Source organism: Morchella sextelata (genome assembly GCF_020137385.1).
Source record: "Morchella sextelata strain SCLS chromosome Unknown scls_7, whole genome shotgun sequence".
Taxonomy (NCBI): Eukaryota; Fungi; Ascomycota; class Pezizomycetes; order Pezizales; family Morchellaceae; genus Morchella; species Morchella sextelata.
In genome coordinates, this window is record NW_025408622.1 from 601078 (window position 1) to 628452 (window position 27375).

General features: G+C 46.1%; 6 protein-coding genes across 6 annotated transcripts; 3 read left to right on the forward strand and 3 right to left on the reverse strand.

Moving 5' to 3' along the window:
* Nucleotides 1–1045: 1045 nt before the first annotated feature.
* Nucleotides 1046–4864, reverse strand: H6S33_011843 (uncharacterized protein; the record flags this gene model as incomplete). Its single annotated transcript, XM_044843189.1, has 3 exons — nt 1046–1442; nt 1500–2142; nt 2191–4864. The coding sequence occupies 3 exons, from the start codon at nt 4862–4864 to the stop codon at nt 1046–1048; spliced, it is 3714 nt and encodes a 1237-aa protein (XP_044695511.1).
* Nucleotides 4865–11475: 6611 nt separating this feature from the next.
* H6S33_011844 (uncharacterized protein) lies at nt 11476–13244 on the forward strand (the record flags this gene model as incomplete). The annotated part of the gene is made up of 4 exons (XM_044843190.1): nt 11476–11987; nt 12034–12256; nt 12343–12633; nt 12693–13244. The coding sequence occupies 4 exons, from the start codon at nt 11476–11478 to the stop codon at nt 13242–13244; spliced, it is 1578 nt and encodes a 525-aa protein (XP_044695512.1).
* A 2253-nt stretch (nt 13245–15497) lies between these two features.
* Nucleotides 15498–16099, forward strand: H6S33_011845 (uncharacterized protein; the record flags this gene model as incomplete). The annotated part of the gene is made up of 2 exons (XM_044843191.1): nt 15498–15825; nt 15930–16099. The coding sequence occupies 2 exons, from the start codon at nt 15498–15500 to the stop codon at nt 16097–16099; spliced, it is 498 nt and encodes a 165-aa protein (XP_044695513.1).
* Nucleotides 16100–16155: 56 nt separating this feature from the next.
* H6S33_011846 (uncharacterized protein) lies at nt 16156–16485 on the forward strand (the record flags this gene model as incomplete). Its single annotated transcript, XM_044843192.1, has 2 exons — nt 16156–16186; nt 16241–16485. The coding sequence occupies 2 exons, from the start codon at nt 16156–16158 to the stop codon at nt 16483–16485; spliced, it is 276 nt and encodes a 91-aa protein (XP_044695514.1).
* Nucleotides 16486–17594: 1109 nt separating this feature from the next.
* H6S33_011847 (uncharacterized protein) lies at nt 17595–19025 on the reverse strand (the record flags this gene model as incomplete). The annotated part of the gene is made up of 1 exon (XM_044843193.1): nt 17595–19025. The coding sequence occupies one exon, from the start codon at nt 19023–19025 to the stop codon at nt 17595–17597; it is 1431 nt and encodes a 476-aa protein (XP_044695515.1).
* Nucleotides 19026–24014: 4989 nt separating this feature from the next.
* On the reverse strand, nt 24015–25471 carry H6S33_011848 (uncharacterized protein; the record flags this gene model as incomplete). Its single annotated transcript, XM_044843194.1, has 7 exons — nt 24015–24448; nt 24502–24579; nt 24650–24678; nt 24745–24801; nt 24956–25090; nt 25196–25356; nt 25439–25471. The coding sequence occupies 7 exons, from the start codon at nt 25469–25471 to the stop codon at nt 24015–24017; spliced, it is 927 nt and encodes a 308-aa protein (XP_044695516.1).
* Nucleotides 25472–27375: the final 1904 nt, after the last annotated feature.

Genomic DNA, 27375 nt, shown 5'->3' on the forward strand with positions numbered 1-27375 from the left:
AAGTGGCGGTTAAATTTATTTCCTACCTTTCCCACTAGTGTGAGTCAAATTAAAAAGCGTAGGGCAGATCTGCCTGCCATCATAGCGTGGACTGAACGACACCGACACCCGGCCGATCACGGCCCATGGGTTTCGGTAGTGTGGTCCACGCGGCATTGACGCTCAAGGCATGGGGGTCGACGAGGCGAGCATGCTCGAAGTTTAGGTAATTATACTACTAGTATTAGTAGCATATACGTATCCAATAGGATTGAAGTTTCCGCTATCGGTAGGAATATCAGTAGTATTCCCGGATTCTCCACTATAGTTTCATCAATATTTATACCAAATCAACATATATTTGTTTCGCTCGAACTGCATACCAGTATTAACTACAAAATACAATTTTACTAGATCTAAATATATGTAGTAATTATCTGCCTCGAGCCAGCTCGAACACCTCGAGGCGTGATCTCTCTTTACACGAGCGAGCAAAGGCACGCGCCACACGGGGCAAAGGCACCTCGAGGCACCTGCAGGCTCTGCTCGCCTTGAGCAGCCTCGTGGACACTAGACCGTTTCGGAAACTAACGTTGGGCAGAGGGTGGCACAACGCAAGTGATTCATTAGCTAATTAGCATGAGGCCACTCATGATCGAGGTACATAACACAGGAAGTAGTTCGCCTTGAACTTCGTGGTCTAGTAAGCAGGGTAACGAGAGCATACATAGGCTTGAGCTTTGCGAGATAGTGACCTGCCGGTGTTTCTCGAGCTCTACTCAGTTCAAATGAAGATTAGTTGTACAATTGTCCGGAAGTATCAAAATTGGGGATTCTTTACATTAGCTCCATATTATATTTAGATCGATTTCGCTAAATTCATAATTGAGGCTTCCTCGTTTTACGATATTCCATGTTTCGGTCTTGAAAATAACTAGCACAATTATCCAGAAGAAATATTGAATTATTAACGACGAAAATAAATACATAGCAGTGCGTATAATTAAATGAACATCAAAAAGTCCTAACCAACAAGACATCCTCTTCTCTGCGAATACTAACTCAATTACTCCAAGCCTTGCCACCCGTATTTCCTCAGCCGAGCCATCTCTTTCTGATGTTTGTCGACTTCTGTCAATAGGGCGCTTGTCACAACCCACGCAAAGCTCTGTAGCCCGTTTTGTGGCCCAACACGCCCTCCATCCGATCTACACAGGAACAGGCAAGCCATTCCAATTCCAAAAACATCTGCTTGGCCATCTTGATCTCCTTTAATGGAATCAATGATTGATGCCACCAACCATTCGTACTCTTCTTTCATAGAAATGGAGGCGTCCTTCTGACGTTGGGTCTGTTTCTCGCGCCCAACGATGGAACCGATGAACACTTCGACTTCGCTGATATTCCCGCTCCATGGGGTATCGGCATAGTTATGCATCAAGTTTAGCATCGCCTTTTCGTAACTGTTGTTACCGTATTAGTGGTCGGGTTTCTAGATGTTCTGGAACGTTCGCTTTTACCTCTCTTTGATCCCTTCGGCCTCCCTCAATCGTTCAGTCCAATCATACACTGGTGGGATGTTCGCTGAAAGATAATTCCAGACACCATCACTAACATTAACCGTCTCCGTCTCCGTCCTTTCCGAACCCCTTAATTCTGCCTTGACTTCATAGATGAACTGTTTCTCATCGATAGCACGGTAGAGATGCCCAAGAACCTTTGCTGATTCATAGTACCTAATTCCAGTGTCCCCAACTCCCCCATCTTCCCCTTCAATCTCCATCTCTGCAATTGCACGGTTCTTCTTGACGAGAACACGGGGCCCCGGGGCCATGAAGTCGGGACGAACTCGACCACCGTAAGGAAGTTTAGCCTTGTCGACTTTGATACCGGTTTTGGGGAAATCGACTGCTGTCGATGCCATTTCCGCCAGCTTCAAACAATCGGGGTGATTCACGCCTTCTTTTTCCCTGTCGGAGATGATGAGATGTCGAGCACTAATTAAACCGACAATGTCGTTCTGCATGAAATCAATCAGAAAGTCGACAATGTCATTTTGATTGACCGGGCGACCAAGATCCTGAGGCAGGACTCGAGTGTACATGGCGGGAGTATAAGTTTGACCAAGTGAGAACCTAGGATCGTAGATAATGTTGTATAGATCTTTCCTGTGTCAGTTTATAAACTCATACTAATTCAGTAGTTATTTACCTCCGTCCAGATCTCCACCAGACAACATGCTGGGCAAATCACGACTTCCACATTGTGAAAATACAACAACATTCTTGAGTGCCCTGAGGGGAGAGTTTGCAGGTATATGCGACACCGCTCTAGCCATTTGAACGTCTCCGGGATGGTAAACTGGCGATCTGGTAATCAAAACGTTTCCCTTCACTACGCCTTCTTCGTTATTATCAAATCTGTAGGGGCAATAGATTTCTCCTTCTTTTAGGAACCCCGTTTCGTCGACAATGCCTATGAGAGTAACCCCATTCGGCACCGGAATTCTTGCACGATGCTTAAGATCCCGTAGAGCCGTCAACAGGGCAAGTTCGAGTGCGCGTTCCAAGAATTCGTCCTTTCTAAAGTTCAGCCCGATATTATGGAGAGACTCGATCATCCATGGAAGTTTGACAGATGCCGGTGCAACCCCACGCCTTTTCAAGAAATTCGCTGCTAAATGCGCCGACTTTGTGGACTCACGGAGCTCATTTATAGCATCTCTTTGCAGATCCATAAACGTCTCTTTCTTAACTTTAAGGTCCTCTAGTAACTTGATTAGTGGTCTATTCAGCACCATCGGTAGCCAACCTGGCGTCGAACATATTTCGATGTTACGGTCAGTCGAGCCACGGAACTTGATCATCGATGGACGAAGACACAGTTGACTTCCTTGAAGACGGGTATCTAAAGCGACCACACCCTTGGCGCCAGCAAAACGAATCTGGAATACCGTGGACTTGTTTTTCGCGAGCTTTTCAGACCCGGTCCATATAACCTCGAGCATTTCATGAGAAATCTTTCCCACACCATCACTGAAGCAGCGATTATTCCGTTCAATATCTTCGATTTCGATCTCTGAATGATGAGGTACTTCGATAGACCCGACAGTGTCGCTAAAGGCTTGACCAATACGTGCTGCACACCTGCCAGGACAGGTAATCTGAGAGAAGTCCCCTAAGTTTTCGATAATCCTGGCGGCATCCAGATGTTCACCGTTGAAGACGAAAGGGGCCATAAACCAACAACTGCTAGTTCTCAACGAAGAACTTGAGAACCCTAGGAATTGGAATGGTTTGCCAGCGATAACAATTCCACTACCTGAAGGCGAGAGGTAGTTTCGAAATTGTCCGTCATAAATCAAAGACTGCGAGACGTTGTACTCGAACAGGAGTTGATCACCATCCTCGTCACCGAAAAAAACTCTTAAAAAGGAACCGTGATTCTGTGGATACTTCCGAAGAACCCTATTCTGCATTTCTAGCGTGGGTCCGTAGAAATAGCACCCTGCAGGAGTGATCGTTGAATGGTATATGTAAGTCATCCCAGCCTCCTCAGCAGCACTATCTGCACTCGAGACATGTGAATTAAGGTGTTGATAATCGGCAATGCATGACTTCAAAACTTCAAATAGGCTGTTGTATGATAGGCTATCAAGCTCGCCCAAGGGGTCCACTGAAGTTACCGATCTAACAAAAATTTGCATGATACCGGCTGCCTTTGTTACTCCAAACCTCATTATCAACTCAGACACAGTCGGGAGCAGTGGGAGAATGGCATATGGTGGGAGGATTCCGTTTGCACATAATGCGTTGAGTTGAAATGCGATAGAGAAATCGAATTCCTCCCGTAATACGTTTGTGAGTTTCCGAAAAGAATCCACAAATAAGCCGGCGACATTGGGCATTATTAATGTCGGCCGGGAATTTATTTCTGGCACGCCGCCGTTTCTGGAGAGGTTATTTAGTAAGTTGAGATCACCAACTTCCGTGAGATAAAACTGGTATACAAAGGCGAAAGGGGCAAAGCAAGCGTGAGCTCCGTCCAGGCTAGATGTCCGTTCAATCGAAAATTCCTCTTCATCTGACATTGATTGTTGGAAAAGCCTAATCAAATCGCTCATATCCTGGTCGAAGCCGTTATTTGGGCTAGGTGTGCCCTCTGCAACAATCTTACGATACATCCTAGGTGCTCTTGCTAGGGTGAAGAGAACTCGAGGACTTCTTGTCCCAGAAGTGATAATTGAAGATACAGTGGGATATAGAATGGAAATTGTTTTGTTGATACGTATAGCCCCAAAATTGCGGCGCAGCTTCGGGCCCAGTGTTTCCGGGTCGGAAACGTCCAACTCATCGTCTTCAAACTCAACCACGGCTCCGTTTTGTTTGAAAATCAGCTTTCCATCAACTTTTTTCGAGTAATATGCCTCAAAGATCGGCACATTCATCGATTGTGGGGACCAGATTCCACATTCAATCGAGCTGATTGAATATGATTTCGTCAGCTTGCTGGGGGTAATTGGTTGGGTGCGTCGGGCGTTTCTAAGCTTTTTATCTTGTTGCTCTTTGGCAAGACTTTTAACCAAGAGTGGTTCAAATGGCTTATTGCTAAGGGCACAGGATATCTTGCAGCTCGATACCCATAGTTGGACCGGTGGTGGGCCACCATTTTGCGGCTGTCCAAAATATCTAAGGAATTGTTGCCCGGCTTCCTCGGTCGGGAGCGTTAGAGCTGCGAGTTTGGTTCTCCTATCACTCCTCTGTTTTGACGAAAATACTCGTACGGCCGAGGCTAAGATGCCGATGCTTATGAGAGAAGGTTCAAGAGCCTTTTCCACATCGTTTTCGGTGGCATGGTAAGGGATCCCTCGGATGAAGACCTCCATTATTGCTATATATTGACCCGCTCAAACCTAAGGTTGGCTAAGAGAGCGAGTATCTTGCTGATATCGAGCTTGAAAGTATTGAAGGGTTTGGGCTTGGGGGTATTGAGTTTGGAGGTACTGAGATCTAGATTTCTGAGATAGTAGCAAACTCCACGGAATTAGCATTTAAGCATGCATAATAATGAAAAAATAAATACCTGAATAGCTTGGTTGAAGTTCGTAGCGAGCACCTGTCCAAATTGAGAGTATTGTTCCGTGTTTTATACAGTTTCTACTCGAATCATGTTTGAGTAGACGTCACGGTATCTAAAATTATAGTTACATGTATTTATGCAGGGTTCAGGCAACCACCGCGGGGTAACGTTCTTGTGTAACGCACAATCACATGTAGGTACTCCCGTTATTGAAGCAGAGTAGAGTAAAATTCGTTCAAAGTACCAACGATGCATGTAGTTTTATTGGTCACATATAATCTAAAATACACAGCCCGGTACCGAAAGTATGCATAAACCGATATGGAGTTATCGTCGCCGTCTCAAAACAGACGCTAGCAAATAAAGTTGGCTTCTAACTGTTACTGAATACTAGGCCCAATCGGGTCTGGTGCTATAAAACAAGATAGGTATCAATGGGAGATATCTAGCTGGCTGTCTCTCCGACCAACCAGTTCAACGATTGTTGAAGAAGTCCATACGTAAACCCTCGTGTTTGGTATACTCTTGAGGCTCAAAGTAGGATTTCTTTTCAGGCAGGCCACTCTTACTATGAGGGATTAGAAATTTCTAGGGCTGTCGACGTTAGGCATCCATATTTCCAAGCTTTTCTCGATATCAATGTACGTACTACTATAGTAGTGATCCAAGAATCTTAAGAGGATATTCCAGAATGTTTCCTTCTCCACTAAGAGTAATATGTACATGCATGGGCAGACAACTAATCGCGTGGATGTATACGCACAAGAATACACAGCAATATTACATACGTATTAGCTAATTATAATAGAGATGGATCTTTTTGACTAAGGGACAGCTAGAGTTTTCTACCAGTTCCCGCAATCCCAATAGTAATATCGCGATAGTTGATAGCTACAGTACCGCAAAACCCAGGAATAACGAATCGAAATGGACTAGGAACATTGGCTTTCGAATTGGTCAAACGTGTATCGAACTTCAATCCCACAGACCCGAAGTGGGTGTAGTATTCCAGTCCAGTCCGATTCGTTATTCCTGAGTACCGAAAAAAAAGTGGAGAGCCTACTTTACCGTCAAAATAGGTCAAATAATAATGCTTGCGAAAGGCTCAGGATACGCTTATATAAGCCTAAAATAAACCTTTTATTTGATATATTGCTTTTTTATGAATAATCCTACAGCAAATAACTATAGGTGAAAATTCTTATTTCGAAATAAGACTTTTTCCATATTTTAAGACTTATGCATTTTTTAAGGCTAATATAAGACTTTTTCCAGATAAGATTATGTCCTTGGTGGTTCAAAAAAGCAAAAGAGAGGATTTGAACCTAGAGCATTGTAGGTAGAATGCACCTCATGCTACCCACTAAGCTATGGAAGAACTGAAATTTCCTTGCTGGAGGTAATATATAAGTAGGATAGCCGATGAAATGCTAGTAAAATCGGAAATTACAAATCTTATATAAACCTTATTTGCCGAAAATGTCTTATTTGATAAAAAGACTTATCTGGTATAAAGGCTTAAATTATTTGATAACACTTAAACTAAATTAATGTGTACAAAGACCTAAAGATGTATATACTCCTTTTTCTCGGCAAATGATTACAAAATTTTAGGCCTTATATGGAGAAAAGGCTAAGGACACAATTTTTCGTCAAAAAACGTTCAAATATGCCTTATTTGGACGATAAGCCTACAGCAAGCCTTATCATTTCACCTATGTTGACGGTAATGTAGATGTATATTTGCTTTTCTCGCAACTACTCTACATACAACCGACTTGAACCAATTACATACACGCCAGTTATTCATCTGAGACTGCACAAGAAAACGGTTTATTACTTCTAGGTCAACCACTCGGATGGGTATGTCTCCCATGATCGAAGCTTCCGAACTATCCAGCTATTCATCAGAGAACCTATTCCAGAAACCAGCCAGAAATTTCATATACGTCCGATCCTCAGCAGACTCTTTAATTCTCTGTTACCCATCTAGAAGCGATACAGATAGTCCTAACGTTGGTCTTTCCATGGCCAGCAAGACCTACCCAGAATAGCGTGCATTGTATGTTTGGTGTTTTGTGGAGGTTGAAAGATCAGTTCATGTTGATTAGAGAATTTTAGCCACGCTCAAAATCAACAATCGAGGGAACTTTCGAGGGAAAATGACCGGGATGATTGCATAAAGACACCTAACCCTCGCAGCTTGCAGTGTGATACGTCAAATTTCTCAGGTTTACGCAGTGCAAATATTAGGTCCTGGTTGGTTATTGGTCCCGATTTGACGCTACTTATGCATCTTGGCTAGCTTGCCTCGAAAGTTCCCTCGATTGTTGATTTTGAGCGTGGCTAAAATTCTCTAATACCGTGCTGCGCTCGATTCTGAAGAGACGCGCCTTGAGGCAGGCGGAATCATATCTGCGGCCTGAGCTTGCAGGTATGACTCGGTTTTGCACGTCCAATTGTGGTAATATCAAGAAGCTATGCATATGTATTAAACGAATAAAGATTATGTGCTTTTTGATAGGTGGGCGCTAAACTGTATTGAATGCACGTGATCCGGGATAAAAGTGAAGGGTACCTTGATCATAGAAAATCACTCGAAATAGTCAACAAACGATATGTAACGTTTTTTTTTTTTTTTTGTTTAATTCATGACATGTAACGGTGTAACTATGGCCTCTAGGCTAATATTTGAACAACCTCAGTGTTATCATTAACTGGATCGATTTCGATTTAAAGTAATTATAATAATGTCTTTCTTATAAACCCCTACAAACCTTGTTACAAATACGTTAATATAAATTCACTTATAGTGTGGTCCATGAGCCGAGCCAGCTCGAGCTTTGGGCTCGAGCTCCTGGCTCGTTGAGAGCAAGCCTTACTCTTCATGAGCATGAGCCGAGCTGGCTCAAGCCTTTTCCGTTAATACACGAGCTTCGGCTCGAGCCAAAATTGCCATGCTTTTAACTAGATATCTGAGAGATGGGAACTGGAAATTGGGGTTTATAATGATCTCTATACATTGGTGAGTTATAGGTAATGCTATTATTAAAACCACTTTCAGTAATCTCGCTGTTTTTCTATGTCCCCACCTTTTGCAAGGAAAAACCTGTAACTCTGGTCATTGACCACAAGCTCGAGCTGTATCACGAGCCTGTACCAGAAGCTCGAGCTCTGTGAGCCCTACACCCATCGAGCCAAGCCAACTCGAGCTTTTGTCCGGCTAGACTCGAGCCGGCTAGACTCGAGCCGGCTAGACTCGAGCCGGCTAGACTCGAGCCGGCTCATGGACCACACTATTCACTTATCCCCAAAGGAAGTACCTGTGGTAGCACATCACGGTTTCTTAATCGGTGTGACTACATCTAGATCTACTAGTAGCTGGTCACGTATTTCCTTCCAGTGATTTGTGCCAGCAATTCTAGGCGCATGGGATATACAGTACCAAAAGACGGGTGGGGGTTAGTACGGTAGTACTACGCCTATGTATCCATAAAATCGGGTAGCGCTCCGGTTGTCGAGCGAGTAAAGCCGCCTTTCAGCAAACGCTCTATCGATGCCGTATCAATTATACTGCATTATATAATCTATGTATTCCCTAGATTGCGCAGTGTGGGTGGTATATTTATACTGCCCTAGTACTTCCGCATTTCCCAAAATCCGGCATTCTTGTGGTATTGGGGGAAATGCCATCCCCCTAATATTTACCCTGAATATCATATTTTGGTGATGAAGCATTTCAGAACCAAAGATCACCAGTTATTGTTTCATCCACCGATCCATCAATTCTCATCCTCCTAGTATGGGCTTTAAACAATTGGGATATACTTTTGAAAAATAGATTTTGTGTTTCTAGGCACACATATACCCGTGATTTTAATTAAGAAAATGACGATGAGTTAGGAATTACATGCACTGTTCAGTCATGATAAGCTCGTGATGATGATGGTGGTGATGATGATAAAGTGGTGTAGGTGCGGTCTAGTCTCGTACCATGGGACGAGCCTAGGTGTGGTTAGTCCTAGACCTGGTACTGGAGCACTGGACCTGGTGCTAACACGCTGGACCTGCTCCTGGTCATAGTGTGCTGCGGCCCCTAGGTTATTAACATACATGTCATGTTAAAAGGCCTATATTGGTGTGGTAGTGCTATGGTATTGCTACGGTATTTTATAAAAAATATATTCCTTGAAATTCTAAAATGATGCCGCTGTCCTAAGAATACCCCATCGCGGCGGTGCTACTGTAGCACTACGGCATCGATCCATACCCCCTTTTGTTATTGTATTTATGTTACTCAGCATCGTTACTTCTGCGAGTCAAAAGAATCCGTCAATGTCACCAACAGCTAATGACTGGTACCAACAGAACCGCATATCGCGTACGTATAGCTTCGCGCCGCGTATTGATACCAAGCTTTACTATAGCTATATATACTAAACTTCATTACTATTAATCAGATCACCACCAGGGGGGGTTGACCAGGACCATTCCTGATGTTCATTTAACAAGTGCGTATATAATTAAGGTACGTACTACTAGTAGTGGCCCACCTCGCGAGCGCGAGGTCTCTCCCACCGCCATGCAGTATTTCCCACCTCCAGTACACGTACTTGCTCACCCATAGTAGTTGGCCAGCTCCAGTAGTTAATTACTGTTCCCTTATCCATCTATAGTAGTTTCCCATAGCCAGCGCCTCCCATATATCGACGTTGGCCAGCTCCCGCTGTTGACCATAGCCAGCGCTCATAGTCACTCATTGCCAGCTCCCGCAAATGTCCACCTTCTCCGTAATGATCCAGTTCCTTCAGTTAATAATAAGGTACCAATTCCAATACCGCCCACAATTAATTCCACCTCCAATGCCATCCTGTTAATGAGTTCGGTATGCCAGTGTCCCGGTTTTTGGCGGGTGGTCTGGTTGCCATGGGGGTTAGGGTTTCCAGCTCTCGACCAATCATATGCCCAAGCGTTTAGAAAAACCATAATCCAGTATACAATAGAAGATAAAGAAGAAGACATATATACTATCACGTATTAACCGCCTAACCGCATCCAAAAATCGTGTGTACTCTTGGACGCGATCTTTGTTTTAATACCAATCGCTCGAATCGTACTGCATTAAGATTTGATCATAATCACCTGGTTTCAAACTACTCTATGTACTCTAGGTACATAAACCTCGATATCTACGGCAATGATCCCCGCGGATATTAGCCCGGCCCCACATGCAATGTTTGAGACAGCAATAGGGCTGAAGTTCTATTATTATTTTAACCTGCTCTTCAGTGGAGAATCACCCACTGGTACCGGTGGATAAGGCAGAAAATACATGTATCAGCGGTGCAAATCCATCACTTGGCTATTCCCCCAAAACCAAATTCCTAATCCCGATATCCCAACTGACCGTATTACGTGCATGCCCAAATCAGCCCACATACCTCAATCATCAATCATCACTCGATTCAAACAACCCGCTATATGATCGGCCACAATCCATTCATCATTCACCAAGGCGTCCCCTAGATGCCCCAAACCCAGATAGACTATAAAAAACCTAAGTTAAACATAATACAATACGCGTAATGGATTACCGACCCAGTACCTTCTACAGTAACTACTTGTATGATCATGATCGACCAAAGCTCGGTCTTGGCGCCCGTAGCACTTGCATGACTAATTACATCTCGTATTGTCATTACGCCTTACAAGTGGGCAGTGTCGTGAAACCCGAGCTAGTGAGGGCTTTTCCCACAAAGTGCGAAAACAAGACCCATAATTGCACGTGCTGCTGTATGTATGGTTACTGCACTCAGTCAAGGGCAAAAAGAAATTTTCAGGGCTGAAGAGCCAGATCTCGAGACCTAGATAGAGAGCGCCTATTGTGTATCAATTATTCCGGATGATAAGTACATGTATTTATAGAATAGCATACATGTACCGCTCTGATTAGATAACCAATTAATTCAACTGATCGAATCTGCAGTGATCACAGATGGCTTCAAGGCTGAATACAGTCTAAAGCCCACTTTTCTATATTCTAGATGAATAATTGATCGTGAACGTCAATAGTAGGTAAGTAATCGAAATGTAATTGGTCGAAAGCTTATGACTGTTACATGGTTGCTGCAAGGCAAACGGCAGATCTTGATATCAAGAATCTTGAATACGAGCCGGCGCACTCAAGGTCGTATTCCTGTAACTCATCGAGCCCGGAAATAAGATGAGCCGGAAATAGCATTAGAAAATATAAATATTGCTATTTCACCTCCGAGAGTGATTAGCAGTTTTGATCAGTACGGTTACAACAGTAGAGCCAGCTACGGCATCAGTATCAAACATATATTACTTGGATCAAGAATAGTTCGGTTTTCAAAGCTTCCAAAACCAGAGCACAGAGCCTTCGAACCGCTCAACATGGCCTTGAAAATACTTCTCCCCCTCCTCTCTCTCTATGCCACCATCATATCCTGCGCTCCAACTTCCGAGCTTCCAGTCATTGACCTTGGCTACGTCCAACAACGAGCCACCGTCTACAACTCCACCAACGACTACTATGTCTTCAAGAACATCCGCTTCGCCGCCCCGCCTCTCGGTGATCTCCGTTTCCGCAAACCTACCCCACCAGTCTACGAGGGGAAGATCCAGGATGGCAACATTACTGGGACAGAATGTGTGCAGACCCTTCCGGGAATGCCCGGAGAAGGTTCAGGTATATTTGGTGGGGAATCCTATATAATTGGAACTGAAGACTGCTTGTATCTGGACGTGTATGTACCTGCTTCGCTCAAAGCGACGGATAAAGCGCCAGTGCTTCAATGGTTCTATGGGGGTGGGTATATGTTCGGTAGTAAGGAAATGTGGGGTGACCCAGCGGGTTTGATCCAAGCCGCGGATGAGCCAATGATTTATGTTGCGTCGAACTATAGGTGAGTGTAATGCCCTTTCTAGACGTTATAAAGCTAATTATTATAGGCTTGGCGCTTTTGGATGGCTTGCAGATGCAAATCAGGATATTGACGTGAATGTTGGGCTCCATGATGTCCGCGCAGCTATGGACTGGGTCAATGATCATATCTCCAAATTTGGCGGTGACCCAGAGAGAGTCACTGTATTCGGGGAAAGTGCGGGCGGTGGAGTAATCATGCACTCGATCGTTGCGTACGGTGGTACGCATTCACCGCCGCCGTTTAAACAGGTACGCCCTATTATCCATACTGTTGTCCTCCCGAGTATTCGGGAAATACCTCCGTGGGTTGAAAGTAGCTGATCTGAAGATAAAAGGCAATTCTGCAATCTCCGGGTCTGCTATCAGATAGGAATTCTTTCGAGAAACGAAGCAGTGACTACCGGAATTTCCAGAAAGCTGCCAATAACTGCACTAGCCTTGAATGCCTGAGAGCGGCGTCCACTGAGACTCTGACCGCAGCTAATGATGTGGTCCTTAAATCTGGTCTTATGGTACCTACACCTGTAGCAGATGGGGATTATATCCCGGACCTAGCTATCATATTGTTGTCCCAAGGAAAATTTCACCACATCGACAGTATCATTGCGTCGAATACCTGGTATGAGGTTGGTCAATTACTCAACTCTTTGTAAGTTTAGTTTGAAATACTGACAAGTGGCTACAGAGCGGCCTGTTCCTATTAGCAATTGGCAATATAACTTCCGAAACCTTTAGCGGCTTCGCTCAAGGCAACATCGCAAATATCTCAGCGTCCTCTCTTGCCAGACTCGAGGAGCTCTATCCAAAAGGCAGTAATGAAGCCGAAGAATACAAAAGAGTAGCGGACCTAGTGCAGGATGTCCTCATTAATTGCAATGTCGTCGCCTTGGCGAAGGCCTTTGGTGATGATACGTACCGCTATGTCTTCAATGTATCTCGAGCCTGGCACGGAGACGATGTGTTTTATAACTTTTACAACCCAGGTTTTGATGTGGGAGCACTGCCAATCGGTGCACCGCCAATCAGCGCGTGGGCTGCTAAGGTGCATCAGGAGTACCTGACTGACTATACGGTAAAGGGAGACCCTGGTTGTGCGGACACACTTCCTTGTTTTACGAAGTATGGTACAGAGGAGAGTTCTTTGATGATCACTGATGAGAAGGTTGAAATTTTATCGGCCGACCCATGGAATAACGAGAGATGTGACTTTTTGATTAACGGTGTGTGGGAAAGTTGAGGGTATGATGTTTTATCCAGTGCTTCCTTCCTTCCTTTGTTCTTTCTTCCTGCCTGTCTTCTCTTGGAGTCTAGTCGCCAACTGTCTCTTTTTTAATTTCTTTGGTTTGTTATTCGATATTCATGTTACGGGTCGCGATGAAATATACTGTCATTTACGTCATTTTTGATCCGCCCAGACGTAATCCAGGAAGATGCTAAAGTCTCAGATAACATTGATCTTCTTGAATGATAACTGTATATATGTGCTGTAGTCCATTCATAAACGCCTACTATACGAACAGATCTGTATACCTATATATTATTGTGGTAGTAATTAATTGTGGGGGCGGCGATGAACGAACGAATAAATGCATCAATTAACTCCTAGGCTATCTAGATCTGTTCATAGAAAGATCAAGGCATTCAATCCCAGCATAGATGTCTTCGGAGGGAGGGTTTAATTGACCATCCACTGTACGAATCGGGGTTTAATGAGTCACATGGTTGTAGTTGAGAACGTGCTAAGAACACAACTTTAATGATGTCGACCCAGCACGCATAAACATCTCGCGCTCAAATCTCCCCGCCATCTCTTAACCCTCTTTAGCTTTAATTTCTATCCCGCCGCTTAATTCTCTCGTCTTTATTGAATTCGATAGACATTATCTCAATGTCCTCTAGATGATCCCTGGGCCAATTGAGGTAAATAAATCCTCTAATCGCTCTTTTGACCATATTAATTACCAAATGCAGTTATGTAGTCTTCAAGATCTAGGTTGCACCTGCTGCTCCAATATGTACATGTATGTACATGTACCCTTGGCTGCGGTTACAATGCCCCAAGGCCAAACACAAGTTACACCAAGATACATGTATATACATGTACATAGTATGGGGATCGGATTCGTCAGTGATAGAGTACAGACAGCGGCATCTGTAGAGTGCCGGTCACAGCATCATGCAATCGGTCAATATTTACCTCAACTTCTGTGCACGTGTGATACACGTAGCCATGCACGAATTAACAATCAGCAAAGTCTCGTTGTTGTCGGTACATAGGGCAGCAGGGCACCCCCCTACGTTACACATAACCAGTACCAACGCCCTCCCATGGATGGGATGTGTGAATTCCCTCTCTCTCCCCTCTTGATTCTTGGCTCATGGGCAGGCTTGTAGTATCTGGGATTGTTTCCCTTCTGCTTCTGGTGCAGGGCGACCAGGGAGGGCTGCACATGGATGTAGTTAGTGTCACGGCTCACAGCTTATCACTCACCGCATGATTACCCGCTCGATGGGTAACAGACAGGCCCATCCATTCATACAACCCTACCCTAGCTACCCTGCCTGTCAAACCGGGTAATCTCGAGATGCGCGTTAAGAGATGTGAACCCGCGATTTGAATCACGACCAGCAATAACGTTTCCGGAGAACCCCGGGCAACGCAGACCATACGTCGTGACAATACGCACTTCTGCCGCCGTCGGGAGCACAGAAACCACAAATGCGTTGATCAAAGCAGAAACAAAAAAAATAAAAAAATAATGGAATATATAAAAATAAAACATAAAAGATGAGATGGCAGCAGACACGGGATCGGATACCTACTCCCACTGTATGCACCCCATCGCTCCACTTGATGCGAGAAAGCTCGGTAGAAGCTGCCACTGCCGCACTCGCGTGCCGTACATGGAGTTACCCCACGTAGAGTACTCCCCACTCTGTTTACCTAAACGCGCGCATGAAAAAAAAATACCCACACGTACGTAGTTTCAAGAACTCATATCGCGGTTGCAGGGTCGTCGTCGTTGAGATTAACGAATCAGCGGCACAGAAAAGAGCCGCTCCCAGAGGTTGGATTAAAGTTTCACCGAACCAGACCCTCGGAATTCCGCCCAAAAAAAGCCCCGCAAGCCACCACCGCAATCAAGAGACGTGACCCCAACTGCAACATAGCCCGAATTGTATGATTCTGATCCTCTCGCATCGCATTCCACCATCAAAGACAAAAAAAGCAATACCATTATCATTATCACCATTAATGTTGCTACTGCTGGCAAGGAGGTATGGACGCATCAACCATCATCATCCCGTCGTGCAAAGGATCGACATAAGCGCGAATAATGCCATACATACACAACGCCAAGACACGCACCTTGTTGTCAAGTCACGAGACTGTTGCCCTGAACGTCTAATCAAACAAAAGCTCAACAGCTTACTTGCCCTTTTTCCACCTATCCAACAACACCTTGACATACCACTCTCACCAGCATTCATGCCGTCCAAACGTACCCGAATCGCAGAAACCGTATCCGAAGAGCCGTTGCCAAAACGAGCTCTCAGATCACAAGGCAGGCCACCTTTGGACTCAAAAAAGGAAAAGAAGGTAAACACCACAGCAACGAAAAATGCGCCCAAAAAGGGGCCGCAGCCGGAAACGAAAGGAAATACTTCCCAACGCGAAACAGAAGAGGACTTTGATGGGGGCCCTTCCTATTGGCTTATGAAAGCGGAGCCGGAGACCAGAATGGAAAAGGGCAAAGACATGAAGTTCTCGATCGACGACTTGAAAGCTTGCAAAGGACCTGCAGGCTGGGATGGGGGTAAGCAAAGCTTCCATTGATTCGTCCAGCCTCGAAAAGACAAAAAATAAAATAAAATAATAAACGGCCGATGATTGTCATCATTCTAACTCTGTGTCATTCAGTGAGGAACTACAGCGCGAGGAACAACCTGAAGGCAATGGAACAGGGGGATTTGGCGTTCTTCTACCACAGGTTGGTCCCATCTCCACTCCACTGCCACTCCCCTCCTTCCAATCCCACTCCGCCATTGGATGAAAGCGTGAAAAGGCCATTTAAATCTGATGCGTCGTGAATCATCCCGCAAAAAAAAAATACAGCAATTGTAAAGAACCAGGTATCGTTGGAATAATGGAAATCGTCAAAGCCGCCACACCAGACGGTAAGCTCCATCAGGGAATCTCAGCTCTCTCCACTTTTGAAACTGATCGTTCAGAAACTGCTTTCGACCCCTCCGAGCCATACTACGATCCAAAGTCGTCAAGGGATAACCCGAAGTGGTTTCTTGTGCACGTGGAGTTCAGGCGAAAACTGGAGCGGCAGATTGGACTTGCCGAGCTGAAGACATACACCCAAGGTGAGCTGTCAGAGATGCCGCTGCTCAAGATGAGCCGTCTGAGCGTGTCACCTGTCCCGAAAGCTTGCTGGGATTTTATCATTTCCCTGGAGAAATCGCCATGAGGCGAATTGGGGTAGAGACGGGGGGGAATGGGGGATGGGGGATGGGGGATGGGGGGGGTGTGGGAGGTTCGTGGTCCGCCACTTCTCTTAATTTTTCTTAATTCTGCTAGTCGTACCTAACTTGCCCTTTTTCATATCCCCTTGTACTACTGCTACTACAGTTGCCCGATTGGTGTTTGTGTTCGTAGATAGATAGATAGAGCCGAAATAGAGATTCACTACTAATCAGATAATCAATACTGCACCTAACGCACCTACTCTAAGTTGCACCTACTTGCACAACAAACCCACGGACCAAATGTGCAATGTGGAACATGGGACGGACATGGAACCTTACTAATTGTACAACTCTAGATCTTCCCAGGAACATGCACATGCGAAGGAAGCAGATCATACGAACGAGCGTCCTAATAAGTAAAGGTAACTCAATAGCGCAATAACGCCTTTCAACTCTAAATACTCATATGTTGTACGCGCGTTTCCCCCCCATCCACCCCCAGCCCATTAGCTTTTTATCACGGCTACAAATACAAGTTGGGTTATTACAGGGAGATACCATACGCATGAGGTGATGATGTGATGTAGGGTGGTGATAGTGGTGATAGGTAGTAGGTCATGTTCCAAGAGAAGCTAACAAACGAAACGATTTCCATGATCAAGTCCAATAATAAACACTAAAAAATAGGATATAAGAGAGTAAAAAAGGAACGGATAAGAATAGACGAATAAAGTATTCTAGAAAAACCAACGCCCCTCCCGCAGAAGTAGAAACATGATAATTTACAAAGTTGTCCCCCCGCTAAAAGATTGGATGGAATGAAAGTGGATGATGGTAAAAAAAGGAAAATCGCAAAGTAAAAAAAGATGCATGCAACAGACAAAATAAATAAAACAATCAACCAAAAAAAAAAAAAAAAAAAAATGAGATGAACGGCAAACAAAATGCAAAAAAATAAAATAAAATTCCAAGAACGCACGGTTAATGACCCACTTCTAACAAGACTGCAAAGGAAATAAAATCGACAAAGCCACCCACGAATAACCTCCCCGCGCCGGATAAAATCAGGTACACATAGGAAATAACAAAAGAAATGTGTATAATGCCGTGTCTAGTGATGTCGCTGATCACTACCCCCAGCCCCGCGATGTTCCCGGTCATACATTTCAGTCTCTCGTTTCAATGCACTGCCAGCGCCGCTGTCCATTGGTTGTCTCATCCTCGGTGTTCCCGGATGTCCTGGATGACCACTCCTGCTACCTTGCCCATGGTCACCGCTCACTTCAATACCAGTCATTGGTGACCCAAAATCCCGCATGCTGGAACTTGGACGCGAAATTTCGCTCGGTCTGAACCCGCCAAATCCGCTGTCACCGGGTCCCATTGCCATTCCAATCCGCGATGGTGACAAGGATTGTGGTTGCCCCTGTTGTGGTCGTCCACCACCCCGTTGCAACCTCAACGCCAGGTCTCGATAGTAGTCTCGTTCCTCCTCTACTTTCTTGACGCGCTGCTCCAAATCGCTGATTCTGGTCGACATTTCACGTTCACGTTCCTTTCTACGTTGACGAAATCTTGCGGAAGCGCCAGCATTTCGTTTACGCTTCTCATCGGCGCTTTTTGACGCCGCCGTTGTGTCTATAGGTATTTGGATGGCCCCATGAGCCGTGTTCAAGGACATCATTGGATACCCGCCATGGGGTCCGTGCGTTGATAGTGATAAGGGGTATGGGTTGTTGATAGGAGTGCTTGGGTGGCCAAGCGAATATCCCGGGTGGTTGAAGGTTGGTGTTGATGGAGGGAGCGGTGATTGGGCAGATTGCACGTAAGTTGAGTAAGACGTATTTGGGCTGGCACTTGCTGAAGACAGAGGAGTCGAAAAGCTACTTGGGGCATACTGCATGGAGGTGGGTACGCTAGGGAAAGGGAAAGCGGGAGATTGATGGCCAGATGGCGGTGCTGGCAAATGCGGTGGGGGAGGGGCTGCAGCTGATGAGTGGGCATCCGATGCATACCCTGCAGGCCTTCGGGGAGTCCCTAGAGGAAAAGGATTCTCTTGAGCACTAATTATTCCAGATAGACTATGCCGTGTGGAATGTCTGTGTTGTGCTGACGGTGGACCGGGTGCTATTCGGCGAGGAAAACTACTACCCCCTCGGGACGCATCTCCCGAATGGGATAAATCTATAGGAGATGGCGGTAAAGACCGTTGCGTTCCATGATGGATCGTGGGCGTAGATGCCCGTGGAGATCCGAAATGTGCAAGGCTTGTTGCTCTGGAATGTTGAGCTGACCTTTGAGGCGTAGGATTCAAGATGTTGCTAACATCCAAAAGTCGAGAGGGTCGTTGCTCAGGACTAGTGACTGTCGAAGCTATCGAAGGCTCCGAGGCCTGCGATGTATATTGGGAGGTTGAGATAGCCAGGGTTGCTGGTATTGTTCCGTCTGGTGCCTGAGTATTGTAATGATCCAGTACTCGATAATCCCTATCAGAGTCGTCCGAAGAAGTCGAGGACCTTGAAGTCGAATACGTCCGCGACATGGAGTCTTTCCTCCGGGAACTCGCAAACTGCCTAAAGACAGCACATTGACGGTTTTCCCCTTCCTCCCGACGCCCAACAAGAAAGTCCGGCGACTGTAAGAGAAGAGGGGGATGAACGAAGGGAGCCACCAACGCCAACGTTCCGACTTGTGGGTATTCCGGGTGAATAAGAGTTGACCCGAAGTCTCAGGCGGACTTCGTAGTACTCGAACAGTAGGGATTCCGTGTGTGATAAAGGCAATCAAGTCCTTGCTCTGTATGTATCTATACGATGGTTTGACGTCTAATTCCCCTTTTTTTTTTTTCAATCCTTATATGAGATTATTATTATTATTTCGTCTGATTCCTTTTGATAAGTCTGTTTCGTTGGTTGATGGATGTGATAATGATAGGTTTTAGGTCAAGCAATTCGTGTTTAACAAATCCCCCTGCTGCACGGCAAACAATCCTGCATAGTTCGATCCACAGGTGGTGCTCAGGTGTGACGATGAAATGGGAATCCACCAACTCTTAAGACGGGGGTGAGTGGGTAGGCTGGTGGTGGTGGGTGGGTGGGTGGGTGGGCGGGGGAAGAGGAAGAGGGGAGCAATGTGTGGGAGGGATGATAGAGGATGGAAGGGAGGGGAAGGAAGTAAGAAGGAAGTGTGGGCGAGGATGATGGGGGTGTGTGTAAGGACGGACGAGGGGAAGTGGATGGGCGAGGGTGAGGGTTAAGACTGAGGAGGTGGTAGCGAACTCGAAATGGCGGAGAACATGCAAAGCACTGGCGTCAGAGGCCCATCCAAAAACAAGCTGCACAGGTCACAGATGTGAGATGGCGCGGAAACGGGCCGGGCTGAAGCTAGAAACGTGGACTTGGTTCTTGCTTAGATTGTTGTGGCAGGTAAAGAAGAAGAAGGTAGGGAAGGCAGTAGTAGACTCCGACTGCAGTGGAATAGATAGACAAAGTATGGAGAGCTGCCTGAGTAGGTACTGAACTGAGTGCTGTCTGGCTGAACGACTGACTGACTCTCCAGAACAGTCCAACGCCAGGGCGCTAGGACGCGGATGGGGTCTGACGGTTTGCTGGCTGGTGCTGCTGCTGGCTGGCTGGTGCACACCTTCTTCTAACTGGGTGTGCTTCTGCGGGTGCTGGATGGAAGGTATCGAGAAATGGATGTCTGAATGTGGATATGTAGGGTATGTATGTATGAGTTGTATGGGGAATGAGATAGTACCGTCTTTTGTCGTTATGGGTAAGGTACCGGGGTAGGGGTGTGAATTTAACTAGTACATATGGGATAATATGTATGGAGTGGGTACTTGGTATATGAGTATCGGGATTTGGGTGGTTGGGATGCCACGCAGAGAAAAACTCGGGGCGCCAGCAACTCGCAGGGGCCCCAGATTGAGATATTGGATGAACAACAGTGGACTGAACTGGAACTACAGGACGTGAGCGTCCCTACAAGGGCTGTCTGGTACACATGAACATGATAGTGGTTATGTACTTCTCAAGCTTAGCATACCAAGCAACAGTACAGCCAGTGATGGAGTACGTTCCAAAAAATAAAAATAAGGAAAGAAAGTTGTGCGACAACAGCTCGAATTGTATACCCTTTCCTTGTGCTCCATCTTCTTTCTCTGCTTCTCATCCTCCTCTTCTCTTCCTCCCTTCCTTCCCTTCCTTCCCCCCTCCTTGTGCAGCCCGTCCCCGAAGATGGTCCCAGTTTTCTCACACACACACTCACACACTCACACACACACACATATTCACACACACCATCACTCATACACCCCCCCCCCCCCCGCACTCACTATTACCTAGTGAGACGTAGGAACAACAGGGAGTTGTGAGAGCGAAACCCCCCAGAGTAGTAGAGATATGACCTAGGAATATCATCGTTCTTCTGGCCGCTGTGGGCTAAAAAACAACTTCCAAAATTCGTCAACTGCCGAACTATCACTACGTCGTTGTCTGTGCTTTCCTTTTTTCTCTCCCATTCCCTTGCTAGCCCTTCCCAGCCATGTTCGCTCTTTACTGGTTGGAGCTATTAGCGGCAGCCTACATACCTCAATACCACATGCTGCGTTGCGTGCCTTCTAGGCAGGCAGACAAGGTGTTGGACATAATGAGATAATGGTGTATGATGATGGATACAACCTCTCCGCCTATGGTGCAGCATGATGAAGGGCGTTTGATTAGGCTGGAAATTTGAAATTGAATTGCGTGACCGTGCTGGAAGATCAATATAGTCCCGACGATTGAGTACTCCGGTAAGCAGCGGAGTACAAGAGCCCTGTGGGCGAATTATGGCGTCTCCCAGGGTACAGGGGGGAAATCTAATCCAACAGAATGAAGGAAATATATAGGGTAAGCGAACGGTGCACAACCGCCAACCAAAGTTTAGGAAGCTTGGGAAAAACGAAAGTGAGCCCACCCGAAAAATTAACCCAAGAAACGCCCACAAAAACAAAAGTTGTGAAACTCGACCAAACAGAGATGCCCATTCACACAGACCATCGGCCTAAGGAACGCCAAATTGACTCGTGTGGCCGAGGGTCCAGGATCCCGGGCACTAAGATGAAGCGAAAGCAGCCGCAGGCACCATCCCGCTATACATCCCGGGTCAAAAGCCAGTATCGTGGGATGCGGCGGTGTAGTACTGGTGCACCACTAACATAACCCCATGCAATTGATGCTAACCATGGCAATAGGGCGGTGGGGGCTAGGGCCGTATATGGTTCTTTTTACGGGCTAATGAAATTTGCAAGAAAATAATACCGGGAAATAATTACATTCGGGAGATTTGAAGGGGCGAACCAACTGGCATCCTGCCTGGTTATATTTTTTGTTTTGCTTTGTTTTTGTTTTGTTTCCCCTTCCCTCCAAAGTTTAGATGAGATGCTGGAGATTATATTAAGATAACATGAGCAGCGATGGTAAGTAGATGACGATGATGGTGTGCGATGGGTACATGTAGTACTCTAGTGGTTGGAGTGGTGAGTAGAGTAGTGCACGCACTTAGGGTACTGGTACTTGTACTGGCTGGCGTTGTATTGTATTTTGTTATTTTATTGCTGCCATTGGATTATATTGTGGTTGGTGCTGCCGTTGTTTCTGCCGGGACGTTGGGTTGGTGTGGAGAAGCCTCGTGTCTGCTCCTCGTCCAGCGAAGTCAGTCACCTGCAAAGAATACAGTTACCGCTGTCGAGTGTCTGCCTGCATGCATGTAAACTCGCTCACATGATATCAGCTTGAGCCCGCTAAGTGGTTAGAACGGCCATATGGCCCTCGCTTATTATCCTGCGGCATGCAGAAGAAACAACCACACAGCAGCAGCAGTAGTAGTAGCAGCAGCATCATGATCTCTCGTCCGCATCCAGTTCATCATACACACACCATCATCACCCATCACCCGTCACCACCAACCACAACCCACGCCTACCTATCTTACATTTGTACGATGGATGTCGCCAGTATGATGTATCCGATCCCCTCTGTCAGAAAATAAGATCTCTTCTCAGATGAGATACATACATACATACCTTCTGCTCACCTACCTCCTCTTCATTCTCCTCCTCCTCTTCTACATACGCACCACCACAACCACCATAACCACATGTGCACACCAGCAGCACCACCCACCACCCGCAGCCCACAACTCACAACACACATAACCATGTTGTACATACATGCCTCCTAGGGCCTAGAGAGAAACCGAGAAAATCTCCGACTAGGTTGCTCAGGCCGGCCATTGATCCCGCTGTCATCGTAATAGGTTTACTCAACCCCTGCTCCCTGGCGGGAAACCAAAACCACGGATAGATTAAAATCCACCACACCCCTAAGAGGTCTGAGCGACTCAACTTCTGAACATTCCCAGAAACGGAATCGCTCTCAACCCCCCACGAGCCCCAAAAACAAGAAAACAGAATATGCGTCTAAACCCAGACGGGAAATTCGCAAGCGTTCCAAACTTTCAGTTCTTCCACAGGCCTGTATCTCGGACGATCCGTTGGACTGGGTGCGGTCTCGTCGTGGGTCACTAAAAAAAACATCATAGTTGCATAACAGTCATAGCGTAAGTAAGAGTAACTAGAGAAGGAAGAAGAGTATGTGTATCATCTGTAGGGTTGTACTCGCGGTAGGCATGAAGAACCTGAACATCGTTTTTCTGGTAGCAACCACTTTGACCCCTGCTAGCGCGTTTTTATGTTCAGGTTCTTGTTACCTGCCCCGAGTAGGCATGTAGGCAGGCATGCAGAGTACTCTACCTACTCTACTCTAGGTAGCATGTAGGCATGTAGGGGAAAAAGATACCAAAGCTCCCAACCACAAAGACAAAGAACCCGGACACTGCATTTCCCGTGGGGAGTGCGCACGCTTCTGGAAAGTCACGAAGGACAACAGGTTCCGGAGAGCCGTTTCTGGAAGCCACGGAAAGATCGGTTTGCCTAATTTCAACGCAGATCAGAATGGGCTCAGTAACCTTTATCCGAAATGAGCTGCGTACCGTCAAGCTTGCTTCCTTCCTGCTTCTGCAACTCTCCCTCAGAGAGAGCTTCGCTCCAACTGCTGCCTTTTGCGGTGAATCAGTGGATCAGTGTGTTGGGCGTACAGAACCCGATCAAGACGAACGAGCGAACGGCAGTGTGGTGTTGTCGGGAATCGATATGTAACACTAAATACCAATTGGTCCGTCGTTGGAAACTGGACGTTGGACCATGGGAGGTTGCTGGCACGCGCATAATAGACTCTCCCGTTAAAGAAGCAACTCGTTGCGACAACGACCCCATCAACCACCAACCTCCACTCAACTTCTTATCCACGAGATGATAAATTCCCCACTTCCCCTCCTGCGTGGTACACTTGTTGTTTTTGGAGTCTACATAGGTATTTCTATTTCGTATGATACATCTCATTTACGAACACACTAAACCATTGCTAGCGTAAAATCTTAGGAAACAAATATATCCCGGGCATACCATTTTGAAATTCCAACTGATCTATGGCTTTGCGGACAAAACAAATTTGTTTGACGGCAGCCCTGTCGTGGATGTCTTGAACCGAAATACAGCCCCATTGTCCTTACATCCTTCGGGCTTCGGGTCATCGGAGCCTACACCAGCCGATGTGATGAAAAGCTCGTCATTGTTGGGGCCCCCAAATATCGGGCAGGTTATCTTCCAAGCATCCATTTTAACCTCGGCAACCTGTTTTCCCTCTGGGGAAACGCGTATAACGCGGCTACCTTCATGAATCGCAACCCAAAGGTAACCCTCAGAGTCTACGGTGCAACCATCTGGGACGGCATCCCCATCGTCCAGAGTGAAGAAAGTACGTTTGTTCGAGATGTTTCCACTCTCAGGATCGAAGTCATAAGCCACTATACTCTTCGACGGCGAATCCGTAAAATAGAACGTTTGATCGTCAGGACTCCCTGCCAATTACTTTAGTGTCTCTTTATATTGGTGTATAATTAGGTGATCTTACAACCCATGCCATTTGGTATGCAAACATTTTCAATCATTCGGTGTAACGTCAAATCGGGATCCAGGCGAAATACACATCCTATCATTTGGCCTCGATCACCATGCCGTTCGGCAGTTATTATAAGGGAATGAGATGAACCGCGGACTACCTTCTGGTTGTGGTACTCCAGAGTGGAAACTACGCGGCAGGTTCGGAGGAGTCAGTCAAATTCGGAAACACGAGTGGGATTGTCTCATTACTCACTCGTACATAGTGCCTGCCCAGAAACGGCCCTTTGAATCAACATTTCCGTCGTTGAACCTGTTCACGTGTAATAAGTTTCCGTCCAGTTTAGAAAGACCGTTATACGTCAAACGACCGGAGATTCGAACCTCATTCTATAGCGTCAGCAGTCAATAAATTTAGGCCATGAATGTGACAGCAATCTCGCTACGTGGGGTTTTGGGAAGCGAACCTCTCAGCGGTTGTGGGATCATCGTAGACCTTCTTGATATATCGCAGTTGGCCGGTCGTCTTATTGAAGATTGCAAACCCTAATTTGGCAGCAACTATATACTCTCCCTCGTGCCCATCGATATCTGCGGTTATACTATGGAGACACCCCACATTAACAACGTCAGCGAATCTCATCCATTCGGCACATTAAATAACTGGTATATAGTTATAGAATGTTCGATTTAATCCCCGCACATACCCGACCGAATGTTCCAATTTTGTCACCTTGTGAGAGTTTGGTCCTTCAGCAAGATTGACAGAGTGGATCTCCTTCTTGACAATATCGACAAAGCGTAGCTCTCCTGTAGCCTCTTCGTAGTACGGCCCTTCTCCCAGGGCACACTCGGTGTGGAGGTAGGGCTAACAAGATTCCCTCAAGTTTCCCCCATTAGAGTGTGCTCCTTTAGGCAACTGGGCAAACGAGCAACATCAGGTTACTTACCTCCGAGATTTTATAGGTTTCAATTTCCGCCATTCTGGGTGTGATATGATATGTTGGTATCCTCTAGTGGGGGGGGGGGGGGGGGGGAGGGACTAGTATTCCAAGCAGCTGTTGATAAGGTGATGCTGTTTATTTACCAGGTGTGCAGTCAAGTATCTCGGAGGAGCCGCTGATTTATAAATGAATTCAGTTAAAAGAGCTATTCGTCTTTGTTTTTTTGTACAGGCAAAATCGGGCGTGCCGTTTGGAGGATACAATTTATCGAACTCGTTCGAGTTTCGATTCGGGTGCGTGTCAACACAAACAGTGGGCAGCTCAAGGAAAAATGTAACCCCGCGTTGCGGCAAAGTGGCGCAAAGAGGGAACGCTTATTCTGGCATTTTCGGTTCCTCGGGCCGATAAACCAGGGGATTATGCTCAAGCTTCGGGGACGGGGTCAGTCATCGGATAACAGCCTTCTGAGAACTGCCTGAACTACTAGGTACTGTGCCTATTGTGGCCAGTTACGCGCACACAATACTGTAATATTGATAAATAATGCCTTCCGACTTCTTTTGATCGGGAAACCATGGATCTATGGAACTGAGACCGGATTTGGGGAATAATGTCCCGAGATTAGATGAGATGTAGAGCAGAACGCAAGAGCGGAAAGAGGAATCATGAGATGTACTTGGTTCCGATAATTTGGAGAGCTAAGCACGTATGGATGACATCCGGGTCGCAATACCTACCACAAACTAGAGCTACATGCAAGATCACGAACGATCCCATACGTAACAACCGTACCTCTACATAAACACCATGGTCATCTCCTACCTGCAATAATCGGTTAATATGTGTAATAGACACGATCGAAATAAAAGGGATGTGGCATTTAGAGAAAAAAGAAATGTTCGGCTCATAGTAGTTACTCTGCCTAGTTCTTGGCAACTTCTTGCACTGCCACTGCCATCAAACACAGTGATGTTAATCCCCCACATTTATCTACGGACGGCTGGTCTAATAATAATATCTCAATTATGAAAATCGATATTAAACTCGGAGAAACCCACTTGTAAATATGTGGCGGATTAGTATGATAGTAGGTAAGTCCTATCTAGACGTAGTACCAGTACAGTGTACCGATAGGTGTTCATACGTTGCAACGTTGCGCCCAGTAAGCCCACTTGCATGTCTGAGACCCTTTTTTACTTATGCCCAGAAGTACAGCGTTGCACCCTGCACAAGCCAGTTTCTACCGATCATTATACTCCCCTTCTCCACATTATTGCATCTACACCCTACATACAAGATAGGGAGAGTGCTGCGAGTACCTACACCGCACATCTTACTTGCACACCAACCCCACGTCCTAACCAGCCATTCAGCTCCACACAACGTTTTGTGCCTGAATGCCGAGGAGAAACTGGATCCCCCCCCCCCCAATAAGTTGCTTCATTATCGGTAGCAGCGTTCAAGGATCTGGCAAAAGCTGTTGGACGTCGGACCGCCCATGCCTATTCCCTATCCCTATTCCCACGCCGGTAACTGGACTGGGTAAAAGGGAAATCGATAGGTGAGATCAACTATAAGGCAAGGCAAGTTTAAGGTTGATATGCCTTGCATGACGCACATCTGCACAGCTGGTCAAAGGGAGGGAGGGATTGTGAATTGAGTTGACAGCCCGTTGGCAAGCAAGCGAGACAGCCTTGCTGGATGGCTATGACCAGTTGCAAACGGAACGGTACATACAATACGCTTTGCTCTAGCTCTAGCTCTAGCTCTAGCTAGCTCTAGCTCTAATTCTAGCCAAAGCATTGTCATCTTGAACAGTGCTCACTCTAGTTAATACTCCACTTACCTACATGTATCGTTTTTCTCCGCTAGAGTAATTTTCTTTTCTTTTCTGCCGCCTCCGGCGGGTATTAAAATCATTGGCCGTGGGTTGGAACGGGTTG